At 41.3% G+C, this 16,961-nt stretch overlaps 2 protein-coding genes and 1 non-coding gene across 4 annotated transcripts; 2 read left to right on the top strand and 1 right to left on the bottom strand.

Moving 5' to 3' along the window:
- Window positions 1–566: 566 nt before the first annotated feature.
- Cyp4d8 (Cytochrome P450 4d8) lies at window positions 567–3,671 on the top strand. 2 transcript variants are annotated; one of them, XM_032434648.2, is made up of 4 exons: window positions 567–884; window positions 1,808–2,264; window positions 2,614–3,168; window positions 3,235–3,366. In XM_032434648.2, the coding sequence occupies exons 1-4, from the start codon at window positions 680–682 to the stop codon at window positions 3,308–3,310; spliced, it is 1,293 nt and encodes a 430-aa protein (XP_032290539.1). In that variant the 5' UTR covers window positions 567–679; the 3' UTR covers window positions 3,311–3,366. The 2 variants fall into 2 exon arrangements, with proteins under 2 accessions (XP_032290539.1, XP_002046668.2); XM_002046632.4 differs by having other exon boundaries at window positions 568–884; window positions 2,614–3,173; window positions 3,235–3,671.
- An 84-nt stretch (window positions 3,672–3,755) lies between these two features.
- Window positions 3,756–6,337, bottom strand: Cyp316a1 (Cytochrome P450 316a1). The gene is made up of 4 exons (XM_002046631.4): window positions 6,166–6,337; window positions 5,680–6,112; window positions 4,361–4,899; window positions 3,756–4,297 (listed from the first exon to the last, which is right to left on the bottom strand). The coding sequence occupies exons 1-4, from the start codon at window positions 6,320–6,322 to the stop codon at window positions 3,939–3,941; spliced, it is 1,488 nt and encodes a 495-aa protein (XP_002046667.1). The 5' UTR covers window positions 6,323–6,337; the 3' UTR covers window positions 3,756–3,938.
- A 6,325-nt stretch (window positions 6,338–12,662) lies between these two features.
- Window positions 12,663–12,744, top strand: TRNAS-AGA (transfer RNA serine (anticodon AGA)). Its single transcript has one exon. It is a non-coding gene; the product is annotated as a tRNA-Ser (tRNA).
- The last annotated feature ends 4,217 nt before the right edge of the window (window positions 12,745–16,961 follow it).

The raw sequence follows: 16,961 nt of genomic DNA, 5'->3' as shown, positions 1-16,961 counted from the left end.
ATCTTCCTCTTTTTTTTCACATCTCTCCTTTTTTTTTTTTTTTTGTTGCCGTCGCACAGAGTTTTATTTATAACAGTCATTGTGAAAATTGAAAATGCACAATTAAAAGTACGTTTATGTGGCAGATATGTATATATGTATATAGATATCTATCTGTAGCTGTTTTTGTGTTCAGTTGCTGACCCTTTTGCCATTTAAAATAATATGATAAAATGCCATTACAAAGTCAAAGTTGCTGGCGCTCCGCCGGCTCCAGGAAGCAACTGTTAATTAGTTTTTTCGAGTGCAGCTCTCGGACTTGCCACGGCTCGGCTTTGGCAGCTTGGCAGCTATCCATCCCCAGTGCAAATGTTTTAATTTCCGCACGAATGTCTCTAACGGAAATTACTTCAAAAAAATAAAAAGTTTACCCAATGCCAGCGATGACTCAATGCTGGATGCCGCCCCCCCTCCGCGTCAACGTTAGTATATTCAAAACAATTAACATACTCGTTTGTTCTCAATACGATTCATTTGTTGCCGAAAGAATAACACTCAGTACGTGCTAATCGCTGAATTAACGCACAAGTGTTCGGCCTGAATCCAGATGGGGGAGTGGCAGTGGGCGGTTGCGCTGCAGCGGGCGTAATTGGCCCGCAATAGATGATTAGATAAGCAGCTAATACTAGAGCCGGCGCCTATGCATTCCCGGATTAGTAGAACAGCCGGAGCCAGTTCATATTGCAAAATGCTGTTGATCGCAATAGTCGTGTTTCTGCTGACGGCCGCCTTTCGCTTTCATCGTAGCCAGGGGGCGCGTCGGGCGGCGGTCGCCAATCTGCCCGGTCCCTATTGCCCGCCCGTCATCGGAGCTGTGCATCGCATGATCAAACTGAATCCCAAGAGTAGGTATTACCCGCAGTTGATGTGACAGTGAAACGCTCATAACTTTAATTTGAAAAAAAAAAAAAAAAAATAAAGTGCATTCAAAAGTTCTATAACGCATAAACAAAAATTGGCCACAGTTATGATATTGTAATGATAATACGTCTATAAATTTTTAAAAAATTTTCAAAAAAAATCGAATTAAAGATTGTCGCACATTTCCTAGAAAAATTAACTAGAACTAGAACAAAATGCAGCTATGCATGGATCAATAATAATATTTTATTGTTCCAGTTAGTCTTGTTCTTGTTCTACAACAAACTTAAAGTTAGCAAAATCTGAGCTCATATTCGTATAAATTTGAATTTTAATTAGCCAATGTAAGTCTTCGGTCAGAGACTTCGAAAAAAAACTGGTTTAAAATTGATTTTGTAAACAATTTTCTTATATTTTCTATAACTATATTCAATCAATGAATAATTCTAGAATTGTGAAGCCTCTAATAAGATTATATTTGTTTTATGTGCATAAAAACAAGTCGAGGTCAGAGTGCACGACTGGAAGAAAGTCTAACTATTTAGCTCACTTTTATGCATGCGTACACAAAAATTCACACATAGCGAAAAATTGAAAATTTAGAAGATTTAAAGATTAGAAGAATTTCGAATTTAACCTAAAGAAAAACCAAGCTGAGATAAGTTAAGTACTTAATGTTCCTTCAATGAAGTCTTATCAAAATACCATTGATTACTGGACCTATTTATAAATGTTATCACATTGCATTGTTGTTTTGCATGCCAATAAAAATTGTTTATAAACAAACAATTGAAGCACTTATGAACCTTGTATTGTTATCGCTACCGTAGTAGCTGGTGCATGTATTTTTACGGTCTTATTAATATTTATCTATATGATTTAGCTTAATCGTCTTGGCTTACCGCAGGTTTTATAAGGGAGTCGCGCAAGCAAGTGGAGAAACATGGAAATTTGCAGCGCGTCTGGATCCTAAATCGTCTGCTGATCACCAGCAGCGATACGGAGTTCAATGAGCAGCTGCTCTTCAGCCAGGAGCACCTGGTCAAGCATCAGCTGTACCAGCTGCTGGGCCAGTGGCTGGGCAATGGACTCCTGCTGAGCCATGGCAGAGTGTGGCATCAGCGGCGCAAGATAATCACGCCCACCTTTCACTTCTCGATACTGGAGCAGTTCGTGGAGGTCTTTGACCAGCAGTCGAGCATCTGCATCCAACGTCTGCAGCAGCGAGCCGATGGCCAAACGTGCTTCGATGTCTATCCCTTCATCTGCCTGGCCGCCTTGGACATCATTGCGGAGACAGCGATGGGCACCAAAGTGAATGCCCAACTGGCAGAGAGCACGCCCTATGCCAATGCTGTGAACGAGTAAGTACTTTGGGATATTTATGCAAATTTAAGGAAATATATAGAGGCTTGATCGGATCTCGATTCGGATAACTGGTTCGAGTTACAAGAGAATACTGCCTTGGATTCGGTTCACTTTTCGAACCAAATTCGTATCTGTTTTTAAAGATCACAAAAATTATATATCTTATTCGCATGAACCAATTCATATTTAAGAATTCGTTAGGTTCTGATTACAGGTTCGGTTCACAGTTAAAATTCTCGAGTTTCTGGCTAGAATCGCTTTAGTTTGAACGCGTTTCGCAGCCTTTCGTGCATCTTTTCTTACCCCATATTTATATTAGGCAACACACTCTGACTTTCTCAACAGATGCACTGCGCTGATGGCCTGGCGGTTTATGTCCATCTATCTGCAGAACGAGCTGCTCTTCACGCTGACGCATCCGCATCTGAAGTGGCGTCAAACGCAGCTCATACGCACCATGCACGAATTCACCATCGGGGTAATCGAGAGGCGCCGCCAGGCTCTGGAGCAGGCGCAGCAGCTGGGCGGCGGATCGGAGTGCGAGAATGCAGTCGGCAGCAAGCGCCGTATGGCGCTGCTGGATGTGCTGCTGCAGGCCAGCGTGAATGGACGGCCGTTGAAGAACGAGGAGATACGCGAGGAGGTGGACACGTTCATGTTCGAGGGCCACGATACCACGACCAGCGCCATATCCTTTTGCCTGTGGTGCATTTCGCGGCATGCCAACGTTCAGGCCAAGCTGCTGGCCGAGATTTTGCAGGTGCTGGGCACGGATCGCAATCGGGCGATCAATATGCGCGATCTGGGCGAGCTGAAGTACATGGAGTGCGTCATGAAGGAGTCGCTGCGTCAATTTCCCCCAGTGCCGCTAGTGGGACGCACGCTCCAAGCGGACTTTAAGTACTGTAAATGGGCGATACCCAGAACTGGGATGACACATGCTAAGAGAACACCTTTTGCTTGCAGCACATTCCAAGGTGGGCGATGGTGTTATACCCGCTGGCTCCGAGGTGATCATGGGCATCATTGGCATGCACAATGATCCAGCTTATTTCCCGGAACCGCTGCGCTTCAAGCCGGAGCGCCACGAGAGCGGCGAACGTGCCGCGACCTTTGCCTTTGTGCCCTTCAGCGCCGGACCACGCAACTGCATTGGCCAGAAGTTTGCCCAGCTGGAGATGAAGATGCTGCTGGCTAAGATTGTGCGCGAGTTCGAGCTGCTGCCCCTGGGTGAACCAGTGCAGCCGGTGGTCAACATTGTCCTGCGCTCCGACAACGGCTTCCAGCTGGGCATGCGCAGGCGCAACGACGCCAGCGACAGCAAGCAATAAAGTCGTATTTTTAATTATATAAATGTTATTAATATCAGTTAATTATAAACAAGGTTTTCAATTGAAGTTGGATATCCAATGAAGCTTTGAATAGAGAATAGCTTCAGCTAAGCCTAAAAGTGGAATGAAAATATTCCGAGGTTCGAGCCCGAACTTGGGCTCAAAGATATGCATAATCTGATTAAAGAATCAAAGCTAGAAAGGCTTATGCCTTTCTACATCTATAGCGAGGGCACCAGCTCCAAGTATCTCTTGTGTCTAAGGAGGACTGCAGGCAATAAAACTATTTCGATACACACAATTGGAGTCCACTGTTCGAATATAAATTGTCCTCGTATACTAATCAATCGTCTTAGTTTCTATTGCCTCACGCGGCTGCAGGGCCAGTTGAAAACCGTTGCGTGAGCCGAGCGCCAGTCGCAGATTCGGACGCATTGCATCGCCATAGGGCAGCAGCTCGAACTGCAGCAGCAGCGGCGCCAGCAGCGCCTTCAGCAGGCTTAGGCTCAGCTCCCGAGCCGGACAGCTGCGCGGACCCAGGCCAAAGCTGAGCAGTTGCGGTGGCTGGGCCAGGAAACGCTCCGGCTGGAAAAGATGCGCCTGATTGCCATATTGCGGCTCAGAACGCTGCAGCTCGTAGAGATTTATGTAAACTTCTGCGCCGGCGGGCAGAGCGCCATTTCCCACCAAGGAGTGAGCTGTGAATGCAATCAAATGTGTCATGAATGTGAAGCTCCTTAGCAATTCCTGAATTGACATACTGTAGTTGAAATCCTGGCTTAGCTGTCGCCCCACAATCAGCTGTGGCGGTTGCAGGCGCAAGCTCTCCCTAAGCACCGCATCCAGATAGGGCAATCTCTGCAGTTGCCAATCCTCTGAGCTGCGTGCATTGCGCAGCTCCTCCAGACAACGTTGCTGCACGGCCGGATGACGCGCAATCAGCACCAAGGTAAAGCACAGCGTCGAGCTGCACAGCAGATAGCCCAGGTAGTTGCAGGTGTTCAGCTCGGCGCACAGTTCCGTGTCGCTCAGTTTGCCGCCTGACAGCAGCACCTCGAGCAGCGTTTGGTGCTGCAGTTTTGATGCTGGCTCAATCCGATCAATTGTTATGCCCTCGCTCTTCAACTGACTCTCGATCAGCTGCTGTTGTCTCCACTTTCCCAACATTTGTTTATTCTCATCGTTTAGAATTCGGATGAGGCGTTGCTGGCGTCGTCGCATCAGCGGAGATGCCAGCCAAAAGGTAAAGCGGTTGGCTGATTTTATGCTCAAGAAACGTTTGCGATAGATTTCTATGAGGCTGATATTATTATAAAATACATGTGAAATAGTCAACCAAACACACGGGATAAAAAACAGTTTTGAATTAAACCGATTCGAAGCCACTTTTTACCATGACCACACTTTAAGCTTCACCAATATTTATTATCTAACCTATTTTTGGCAGAGATTAAATCTAGCCCGCATCTTGTATATGAAAATAGGCAGAGCTAACTATATTTTCAGCACAAAGGGCATTTATAAAATAAAGATTGAATTGTTTTAGACAAAATTGCAGATATGTGAGAATAGTCAAACTCGTAAATGCTGAGCTTAATGAAAAATATCTTGAAAAACAACCCGATTCTTCTTATGAAACTATATCATATAGTATTGCTATCCAGATTAGAACGTTCACATATATAAGCAGCATAGTTTAAAAAGTATTTACTGGAGTTGGTCAAGATAGAGTCGAGACATTCAAACTGAGAGACTAGTTCGCATAGAAACAGACAGACGAACGGACGGAAACACGGACATATCAGACGTTTTGGGCTAGGATGTGTCTTCATACACATATGATGACAAAATTTTAATACCTTCTTCAAGGGCATAAAAAGACAAAACTCCAGCCAATTTCGAGTTGATGCGAAGCAGCAGGTTCAGGAATCAGAGCCAAATGTTCGCCCCTGGCTTGAGCCGTGAACTTAACTGATAAGGTATTATATTACAATATAACATTATTAAAATTACTTTAATTATTTTTAATATTATTATTAAATTTGTTATATTATAAAATTTAATAAATTCGCGTACTCACTCAGTAAATGCCTGCTTGTATTGCTCGCTTGGTTGCATGCCGCAGCTGGTGGCCAGCATCAGGTCCAACACGTTGCCAGACACGGGCTGCCACACATCAAAGAGCTGGCGAGTCGCGGCATATGCCTCCAGCTGTTGACAGAGTTGCACTGCCTGCTGCTGAAACAGTTTCGTAAGCTGCAACAGGTTGTCTGGGCTGGAGAGAGCGGCAAGTTGCTGATGTCGCTGTGGCCAGTGCTCCGGCTGGCACATGAGCACACCTTCGCCCAGCCAGTCGCTCATCAGCTCATGGCCCGTTTCCAGGTGCGACTCACTGTGCAGCAGCTGTTGCGCCAGCTCCCAGTCGGCAACTGGTATGAAAAGTCTGTGAAAAACCCAGCAGCGACTGAAAGCTCCATACTTGGCCAGGTAGTCGGCGCTGCGCTGAAAGAAATCTGTTGAAATAACAACTTTAGACTTCAGGCTTCAGCTAAAAATCTCTACGTACTGTTTGGTGTCAGCAGCACAATTTTGTGCATGGCGCCCATTAGGGGCCAGGTGAAGGGTCCCTTCAGATTCACCACAAAACCGCGCTGGCGACGCTGGCGAAAATAATTAAAGGCCGACGCCAGGCAGAAACACACAAAAATGCTGGCCAAGATCATGTTGTGTACTGCGAACGCAATTGGCAAATGCAAGTGCGATAGACTCTCCATGATTAGAACCGGTTTATGGCTCAACTCGTTGGGGGACATTAGCTATCTCAAGTGTTTTACGAGTCGATAACTTTTATCGCTGCCGATCAACTTTTTCCGAACTCATTTGCATTGTTTAACTTGTTCTAACTATTTATTTATAATTGTTTCCTATTGCACTTAATATATTATTCATTATTCAACAATTAAATTAATTTAATTTATAGTTATTAGGGTTTCTTTCTGGTAGTAAATAATCGAAAGGTCCTTGAAAAGGAAAGGTCTTTGATTTCCATGTGGAAATTCTTTTTAATAATGCTCGTCAGCAGGATTCATTTGACATTTAAATAAATATTTAGATAATTTTTGATGAAAGAACTAACTTTAGATTTGTTAACAGTTTTTTATATGTGATATTATTTTGTGACATTTTCTAATATTTCCCTTATTATGTTTGAAATATATGAATTCAGGCTTTTAAATGAATTTGTCGTTCTTCTGGCTAAAATATCTATTAGGTATTATTTAAGATTTAAACTTTCATTAGATGTTAATAAAATTTCCAATGTTGCTTTGGGTTTTGTTTCAGTCAGATAAGTTCCACAAAATGTTGCTAGCAACATGTTTGCTAGCCACACTTATTCAATTGCTAGCAACATTTGAATTTCCAATTAATTGAAATTTAATTCTGAACAGTCATACTTAATGTTGAAAAGCAAATATAATGCCTAAGTTGTTTTTGCAAAATATTTTAATGCCTGAATAGAATCTGTAGAGTAATCAAAATTAATGAATATATAAAGTCAGCAAGAAATCAATTTGGCATATCTATAAAGACTTTGGGAGTATGTAGAAATGCAGCTCGAAGGTATTGCAATACATTTACTTTGCATAAACAATATTTTGATTGGCCAGAACAATAGAAGATGCAATTGCCTTAGCTGCAGATACAGATACAGCTACAAATATGTACATTTGGATCGGTAGCAAATCCCACATTGATAAAATATTTAAACACTTAGCTAACATTTATTGCTGCTGCTACAGTTAGCTGCAAGCGAAATCATTTCACAACTATTAGAAGTAAGCCCAGCAATTTGGGGCTGGCCAAGAGTTTTGGCCACATGGCCAAGGGGCAGGCACGGGCCCAGGCCCAGGCCCAGGTCCAGGCCCGGCTTGGCCCCCAGCGGCATTATCAAATGGCAGCTGTTGCTGTTCAGAGCCAGAAATTTAAATCTTTTGCATTGTGGAAAGTTTTCTGTTTATGTGTATATGTGTGCTTGAGTGCGTGTGTGGGTTGTCGGTCAACCCTTTCAAGAGTCCAACTGTCAAAAGTACATTTGCCTTGGTTACGCCACAGAAATATCCTCGAAGCATGTAATGACAATATCAGCTGCACAAGCGACCCTTCAGCTCGCTCCCCTGGACCAGGACCTGGCCGCGGGGGCTTTGGGGATTTTGGCGAGGTTTGCGGCGCTGATGAAACTTTAATGGCAGAAACACGCACTCCCAGGCCAGGGCCATGTGTCCAAGCAATTTAAGCTAGGTTATACAGTGCTTTCACAGCGCTTACTCCTTGTGCACAATTTAATATCGTGTGAAATGTGATGCACATTCCAGTTGTCTAATGGCGGCTAATGAAAGCACTTTTATTGCGCTGTTCTGGGTTTGTTGAACCCCCAGGTTGATCATTGCTGTGCCCAGATACAAGCACAAATGTAAATTCATACGTCAATGTCAGGAGCAACCGAAAATGGCGTTGGCTCGCCTGCAAGTTCTGCACGTATGCAAATTAACAAAACAGCAAAAAAAAAAACAAAAAACGAATGAAATAGAAAAACATTTTCCGGCAACGGCGACAATGAAAACCTAAGCGAACAGCAAAGCCAAAAGTCTGACCGTTCTTATTGTTCTGCTTGCTTGTTGCAATGTGACTGTTGAGTGGCAAATGCAAAAAAGCAAATGGCAAATTCGTGGCATGCAACGCGGCGGGCAACGGGCGGCAGCAAATCCCTTTCACAGAGGCCTGCCGAATATCAGAGTCGCATCGTGTTGCCCGGCGAAAAATTAAAAACAAAGACATAAAAACAATTTACATTTCCATTGTTTCCCTTTGCAAGCAACACACATCAAGCAACACACAACAACAACAAGACGAAAGTCAGTTGTGCTTTAAAAAACTGTGTGTAGCTACAAGTGCACAAAAAATGCCCAGATACTAGACACATAGATACTCGCAGATACATATACGCTTATAAATTGCAAATGCAGTCGGTCAGCCGGCAAGTTAGAGACAGCAAAAGACACACGACGAGCGACAAAAAAAAAACGAACCAGGGGTACCCAAACAAAAGGGGACGGATGACAACGAACTCTGTAGTTCGCTGCAAAGACACTCGCTGACAGTTAAAAGCTAATCGCTTAAAGCTTCTTTTAAGCTATACATAAAGCTCTTATGTTCTTACTTTCATCAGACATCGAGTAATAAATAGATACTTTTTCTCAATGCATCTGAGTTAAGAGCTTTAAAAATTGATTAAAGCTTTGACAATCTAGTCATCTTTATACATAAAAGCATTAGAAGCCGCCATTTAAGCAGCTCAAGGATATAAACTGATTCGTATATACGGCAACAGCGACTTTAATTGCAATACAAATTAATGTACAACTTAAAGCTTCCTTAAAGCTTAAAGCTTTAAAGGCTTGAAACTTAGATTGAATAATTACGTTGCAACGTCGTATTAGGGTAAAAAATGAGGTTTCAAAATAAGAAATATAGGATATATTATTAAATGCATAATTATGTCTGTGAAAATGTTATATATATGTGCAAGAAAATTTTCAGCATGAGCGTAGGGCACATACATGTCGCCGTGGCTGGTGATGTGCCCGGCTGCTGCTGCTGCTGCTGCTGCTGCGGCTGCGGCTGCGGCTGCGGCTGGAGCTGTCGTTGGTGACAGGAAGCATTTTGCATGAAATGCCCATAAAAATGATATGCACATCAACGCTGTCTGATATCAATGGTGCGATAAGCGCGGAAAATTTGCTAACTTCGCAATGCTCTAATTGAGTAGAAGTTCAGTTTGGGGACATGCACGGTGCCTGCTCGGTTAATCAAGACAAACAGTAAGTCGTCGCGCTGACTGTTGTTGACTAACTACATTTTTGGCTAGACATTTAATTTGGTTGTGCGGCTAAAAGGTTGCCATCACTCACAGGCGGATGGTCTGGGGTTGCCACACCCATGCTAACGAACGCCCACATATGCCATTATGACATTGACTTTTGTCTCATTTTGGTATTTGCCGACGCCCACATATTAATTCCCAGTTGTCATATGTCAGGCAGACCCTAAAAATACAAGCTGATGCGTGCGTTATGATTACTGTCAGCGGCAGGCACTCAGACAGACTATGAATAAGCACTCATGGCACTCACTCACTCATCCGGCACTCATATCCTTGTGGGCGACTCAAGGTGCCCCGCAGCGCAACTGTGGCAACAACTTTGACTGCGCGACAATTTATCACAGCCAATTTAACCACTTAAGTGTGAAATACGTTGCCGGCGCAAAAATACACTATGCATATGCATGCCTTACATAAATATACACACACATACACACACACACACACACACATACATACACATGTATGCACATGTATATAAAATATGTAAAGTCAAGCGCTGCGCGTTTCACATTCGCAGGCACTGTGCCAATGGCCTCCAGCGGCGTCCTGAATCCAGCTGCAGATTGCCACAACGCTGACCACTCAATGCGTCAGCATGTGTGTGTTTGTGTGTGTGAGTGTGTGTGTGTATGTGTGTGGATAGGGGTGTGCCGCTGTGTGTGTTGGTGTCTTTGTATTTCTGCTGTTGGCATTTATTTGTTTACAATCTGTTTGCGAAAAGCTGCCGCAAGGCTTAAAAATCTGCATTTGCATTTTAAGCGAAGCGCCACATTTGTCTGCCACTGCCACGCCATTGTTGTGCGTGTGTTTGTGTGTGTGTGTGGCATTTGTATTAATTGAAAAAGACAGTTGCAATTTACGCATTCACATATCGCACGGGCTTGGTTAGCCAAAAAACTATAACCAATTGATTTTTATGCAAATTGACAGCATTTAAGCGTTTATTTTGCAAATCCGCTTGCCAAAATAAATCGCAGGCTGAAACTTGTGTAGCACGCGGCGTATGCGTTATATTAAATGAAAACTTAATTCATTCATTATTTGGAAATTTATGAAATATATTAAAAACTTTGTTATTTACCGGGCATCAGATTGATAGTTAAGACAGATAACAGGGAATAGTCGGATATGACTAGAAGATACACTGCAACTAGCGCAGATTTGGAGGGAGAAGCATTCGAGCTAGCTTCTGCATTTTACGCTGATTAAGCTTCATCTTTCTCCAGTTATATACACACACTATGACAAATTCCGTCCTGAATATATAGCTTCGATGTTTATAGTCCGATCTTTTTAAGCAAGGCACTGCCTTGGAACAATATTTTCTTTAAATTTTTAAGTAAAAACCAAGTTACGAAAAGTGAAATATTCTTAATTGAAGTTGGCTATGCAAGAACCTACATACTAAATTATGTGTAGCTAGCTGTTGTACTTAAATAACTATTCTATTCAGTCTCCGCTTGGAAGTCGAGAAAACATATTACATAAAAGTGTTCAGAGCTTCCGAAATCAATGCATCCTGGCCAGGAATAAATGTACTTTATGTGGCTGGAAATGCTGTCTTTTACCTGCTTCATACATTTGCCAAAAAAAAACATGTTACCCTTTTTGGCCATTTCAATTCAATTAATAAAATCTGTAATAGTATAATTAACTATCAAGGATTGTGACTAAATCAAAGAGCTAAACGCCTAAACTAACAAGCCTAGCTTTACCAATAATCGCATCTGCATTTTATGGTTATTATGCCATTAGAAATTTGGAAATTCTATTCATAGAGATCCAGCTATGCTGCCAATATTCACCTGTTCGTTTAGTCAAGCCCCTGCCCTAAGACCCGAAGCATATGTGTACATATGTGTGTGGCCTGCTGACTGAAAAGCGCTTACCCTTAAAGCTTTTGGCCACTTCAATAGGCCAATGTAGTGTGCGTCGCTTTCATGAAATCGGCTTTCAGCAGTTCGCATATATAAAAGTGCAGAATCATGTTTTGTTTGACAAAATCCGTATAAATCTAAAGAGCAAATGCCGTAACAAGCAGCAGTCAGTTAACTGGCTCGCACATGAGCCGGATTTGTGCAAGCAGGGAATGAGCGGACGGAGAAGGAGAAGAAACAGCAGCAGGTTGGGAATTGGTAGCCAAAGCTGCTAAATAGAATTAGCCGCAGTCAATGATGGCTCAGTCAGGTCGCCGGCGGCACGTGTTGCGCTCAAATACAATTTTCACACTCATTAAAAATTTGCATAATTACAGAAGGGAGCTGCCGCCACGGGAACGCCAGCGCCAACACCAAAAAAAAAAAAAAAAAAAACGAAACGAAACGCGCCTCATTAGCGCATTGCGCATACGCCGCGTTGTGCTAGTCGCTTTGAAGTAGACAACACTTCGACGTGCGGCCATTCGCCACTTGGCACTCGACAGTCGGCACTCGACACTCCTAACCTGCTGGCAAAACGGCGACCGTTTGTTAATTTATGTGGCACAAAGTAAATGAGCTTTTCATGACACTCAAGAGCCGCGCGGCGCTAAGCGCGTCGCGAGTGTTAAATTATAAATGCATGGAAATTAAAAACAATTACATGAAATTACATTTTGCGCCGCAACATAAATATGTATACACACACACATATATATAAGGAGTAAACAAATAGACTGCGCATAATGATGCTAATCCCTTAAGCCAACCCTCCTGCCCCCTCAACAAGAGCCAACCCACAACTAGCTGTGAGGGAGGCGTGGCTCGCGTATAGCCACAAAAAGTGCTATCAATTTGCATTGCGTTTGGCTCATTAGCAGCGGCAAATTCGATGGACACTTTGGAATTTGTGTGTGCCTATCTCGCACATTAATAATATTTATAGTTATGCATATATTGTAGCAAAGTGCGAGGTGTGTTTTAACAGTGAAAGAATTCCATACATATAACATATAAATAACTTGGCGCTTGGTTAAAGTTCTTATCTTATTTTTAGAATTGATTAAAAAGCTTTTATCAGCAGAGAGGTAAAATATTTTAAATTATTTATAAGCACACTTAACTATATATTCTTCTTCTTCCTTTAATCTTATTATGTTTGTATCTTGAAAGTGCTCGAAATAATTTTGAGCTCTATTCATAGCAGCCGTGGCCGAGCGGTTAAGGCGTCTGACTAGAAATCAGATTCCCTCTGGGAGCGTAGGTTCGAATCCTACCGGCTGCGATGGAAACACGTTTTTTTTATATTTTCAACCAAAACAAAACAACTTACAACGCATAAAACATTCGTAAGTTTATGTTTCTTTGCTGGAAAAATTTCTTTTAAAAAATTGTTCCACTATATTTATAAAAATCATATTTTTTGCGTGTAATACTTTTGGAATATCCCTTGAAAGTTCTGTAGATATTTATTTAATTGGAACGAATGGCAAAAAATGAGTGGAGCACTTGGCATTGTGCAAAATATTGCGGTTTGCCTTTGGTCGACAGCCAGACAGACAGACAGCACATAAAATTTAAGCTTGAATTACAGCTCATTTCGGGCAAGTAAAATATTTATATAATATATTTTCGTGCGGATATTTTGCAATAATAATTAAATGTCAACAGTATTATATGGCAGCAGGGTAACCGCGCCAAGCAAACAGTTGCCAATGCAATAAGAATGCAATTGACAGTTGATACAAAAAATAATAATAATAATAATAATAATAAATAATTTGTATGCGCAAGAAACATTTTTGTGCTTCCAAACATGGCATAAATAACAACATATTTAATTGGCATAAATTATTTTGGTAAGACTCAAACGCAAATTGTTCGAATTTAATATGGTCGAATACCTCAACTAAACAAATATTTAAAGTCTGAGTCTCTGAATGTTGTGCTATTTAAAATCATTTTGCGTACAATGACAAACATTTAAATAACACAATGGCCGCTACTTTATTTAAGTATGCGATCAATCGAGTGGATTTCCGTTTCCCGCAGCCAAACTTTCCACCTATTATGAAAATCGCAGACGTCGCTAGAGAAATTTGCTGCGTCGCTAAGCCGAAAGTCCAACAAGAAAAATCACTTTTCGACATTCGCCGTGGGGTTGGGGATTGCAAGGGAAGTTCAGACAAGTTGAGTGGAGATTTGCTTTCGATTTTCGAATGATTTTCGTTTAATATGCCAAACACAATTTTACTTTTCAATATGCAAAAGATACACGTCAATTTGCTGTTTGTTTTTTCTATGATTTCTCTTCCTGTTTTTTTTTTTTTTTTTTTTGTAACTTTTTAATCTCATCTCTTAAAGCCAAGATCTGGCCGAGATGCTGGCGCTCACGTGCTGGACTGGGGCAAATGGCATTAACATTAACTTCTTGCTAGTGCGAACATAAAAGATGTTGTGGCTAGATTTATGTTGGCAGTTTTACAGTTATTTTAAGCACTACCTAAAGACGGTATTCCGCGCACAACCAACACACACACACACATACACACACATCCAAACAGACAAGGAGAGAAACAAACAAACGGTTCAACAAGCAAAGTAACAGCTACTTAAGCGAACGCCGGGCTAACTTTTGCAACTATTAAAGTATTAAGTAGATGTGCATCAAGAAGCTGCTGCTGCTGCTGCTGCTGCAGCAACACGACACCAACTCTCTACATAACTGTAAATGCATTTCTTCAACAACAGCAGCAATAAGAACAACAACAACAACATCGGCAACAACAATGGCAACAACATGTTGTTGCAATGGAAACTTTTGCCCATTGGCTAGGCTTGTGCCTGGTCTAGTCCTACTTATGCGTCATGCTTAACACTTTTTGTTGTTCTGGCTAAAATGAAAGCTGGCTTAAGTGTATAATAAGTGGTATATTTATGAGAAGAATTGTGCGCAAGCCAGAGCTGCCATCTATGCTATGAAAACAGAGAGAGAGAGAGTTATGCCGACTTTACATTGTTTTAAAATATTTAATCTTAGGCTAAGATTTAGATCTTTGAAACATTTAACTCATTTAACGCTTAGAGAGAAGAGTGAAAGACGAATAAATTAGGCATACATTAATACAAAAAAAAACATGCTGCATGCGTACACGCAAATTTGGATAGATGCATGTGTACGTATATACATCCATACTTACATTCATATGTAAATGCATCGTATATACATACTAGATAATTGCAAGCACATAACAGTTCATAACAGTTATGAGAATTGAGTAGTACGACACTGCTTAGGAATACTATTTATTTAATTTGCAGCGAGGTGGAAAGTTAACTTAGGCCTTGCTTGCAATAAAGGAGCTGACGTACATGCATACATGCAAACATGCATACATGCAAACATGCAAACATGCAACATGCATACATGGAAACATGTATACATTCACGCATGCATGCACAAAAGTATAACTTTGATATAATTAATACATTGTCAATCATTTCAGAAATGGAATAATCTATGTGGTACAAAGAAGAATTAAAAATTCGGTGTGTTTGGAATAGGATAACATACATATTTAGCATGTATAACCCAGCCCTGCAATGGCTCATTTTGTATCTAAAGATTTTAAATATTACTTATTCACTCACTTCAGTAGATCCATTATTATCTTTGAATAATACTTAAAATCTATTGATTTGCAAAAATTTCAGGATAGCTCTGCTAATTCCACATGATCGCAGTATGTTTGGCAGCACGATAAAAACAAACAGACATCACAGATAGTGGGCGAGCTGCCGCCTTGTTTTTTGTTTGATATATGCGTTCGTCTCAGCTTTAAATCAATGTTGACAAACTTTTATTGGATAAGTTTGTTTAACGACAGGCAAAAGAACAGAAACGCAGAACGCAGGTAAAAGTTGGGAGTTGCTTCATTTTGTTTTTTTTTATATTTTATTCTTTTTGCGTACTTTGTTGAAAAATCAAATTGAGCAAAAGTTGAACTTACAAAAAACTTTTGTGCAAAAGCGCATAAAAAAAGGCAAAATAAAGGGGTGGCAGCTACGTAATTTGATTTGTGCGCAAAGTGCGCGCAATTGATTAGCCATTCTGCGAGTTCATGAGTACCCAAACAGGTACTCACACTCACACCCAATGTCGCATTCACACTTACTCCGGCACTCACTTATGATTGGCTTTTCACCTTTTGGCGGCCGGCAGGCAGCTGCTGCTTGGCTTCCGTATCTTCTAGCCGGTAAAGTTTGCTTGAAAATTTGTTTGCGATTTGCGGTGGCAACGACAACAACTGTTGCACTGTTGCAACTAGGTGAGCTCACTTTGTGGCACAGACTCCAGCTGTTTAATATGCTGTGAAATTGCATTACATTTTGAAAAGAGTTCGGCTTGCGGTTCGCCAGCCCGCCAGCTCGCCTGCTGCCTGTTGGCATTTGCGAGCTGCAGATAAGCGCATTAGCATAAGAATCTACACACACTTGAAGTGGGTGTGTGCCTGCGTGTGTGTGTGTTGTCTACTATTACCATTTACTGAAATTTGTATAATTAACAGCTGCTCAGCTTCAACTCACCAGAATAGCCTTCACTTTTAAGTGTGCTTTATTCTACTGCTGAGGTTTTACTTATGTGCTTTTAAAATTAGTTAGATTTTGTTATTAAAGCTTAAAGCTTAAAGCTTTACTTACTATCTATTCTTCAACCTCTTGCTTTAAGTGAGCTTTAATTTTTGATTTAACAGCTAAAAATTCACTACAAATTTGAGCTTTTCGCTTAAACTGAGCTTTAATGGGCCTATAGAGGTATAGACATATTTACTTATTAGTTTTATGTGTTTTATTTGAGCTTTAATAGGCTTCCTTTTTTCTTTCTTAAGTGTGCTTTAATGTGCTTATACAGCTTTAGTCTTATTAAGCAAATAAATCTTGTTGCTTAAGTGGGATGCAGTATCCTTTATGAGAGCTTTAAGTGATCTTTGAAATTATTTTACAGTTGTAACTAGACTAAGTTATTTGAGCTCTTAACTTGAGCTACTTTTGTAATATTTCGGAAATGTGAGGGAATAAAATAAAAATGTACTTACCCTTACCAATATTAATTCATAGCTGAGCTTTCATTTTCAGCCAGTGTCATCTATTATGCCCAAAATAAAACGACCACAGTGGCTAGCTTAAATCCTGGCATTGTCCACAGGCGTTCAACGCGTCGCTTGTCGCTGCCGCTGGGGCTAACAAAATGAAAGCTTGTAACGCATTTAAAATGCAATAACCGGATTAGATTGTGTTGTTGCCATATCAGCATGTCCTTGCTGCTGTTGCTGCTGCTGCTGCTGCCGGTGTTGTAGTTGTTGTTGTTGTTGTTGTTGCATGTTACTTTGGTATTTATAGAGTTTTAACGCAATCGCAATTTCAGTTGACATTGTTCGCTTTTGGCCATTGTCAGCGCAGTTGCCGTCGCTGCTGGCCTGCCCTGTCGATAGCCGTCTGCAG

This window comes from Drosophila virilis, chromosome 3 (assembly GCF_030788295.1).
Source record: "Drosophila virilis strain 15010-1051.87 chromosome 3, Dvir_AGI_RSII-ME, whole genome shotgun sequence".
Taxonomy (NCBI): domain Eukaryota; kingdom Metazoa; phylum Arthropoda; class Insecta; order Diptera; family Drosophilidae; genus Drosophila; species Drosophila virilis.
Note: the sequence above shows the minus strand (reverse complement) of the source record. Positions and strands in the feature narration are given on the sequence as shown.

Bases quoted from the DNA above. Each gene is read 5' to 3' on its own strand.
- Cyp4d8 (XM_002046632.4), top strand. From the start codon at position 680: ATGCATTCCCGGATTAGTAGAACAGCCGGAGCCAGTTCATATTGCAAA. The intron at 2,265-2,613 runs GTAAGTACTTTG...CTTTCTCAACAG, and splicing joins TATGCCAATGCTGTGAACGA to ATGCACTGCGCTGATGGCCT. The intron at 3,174-3,234 runs GTAAATGGGCGA...TTTTGCTTGCAG, and splicing joins CCAAGCGGACTTTAAGTACT to CACATTCCAAGGTGGGCGAT.
- Cyp316a1 (XM_002046631.4), bottom strand. From the start codon at position 6,322: ATGATCTTGGCCAGCATTTTTGTGTGTTTCTGCCTGGCGTCGGCCTTT. The intron at 4,900-5,679 runs GTGAGTACGCGA...TAATAATATCAG, and splicing joins TACAAGCAGGCATTTACTGA to CCTCATAGAAATCTATCGCA. The intron at 4,298-4,360 runs GTATGTCAATTC...TTGCATTCACAG, and splicing joins AAGCCAGGATTTCAACTACA to CTCACTCCTTGGTGGGAAAT.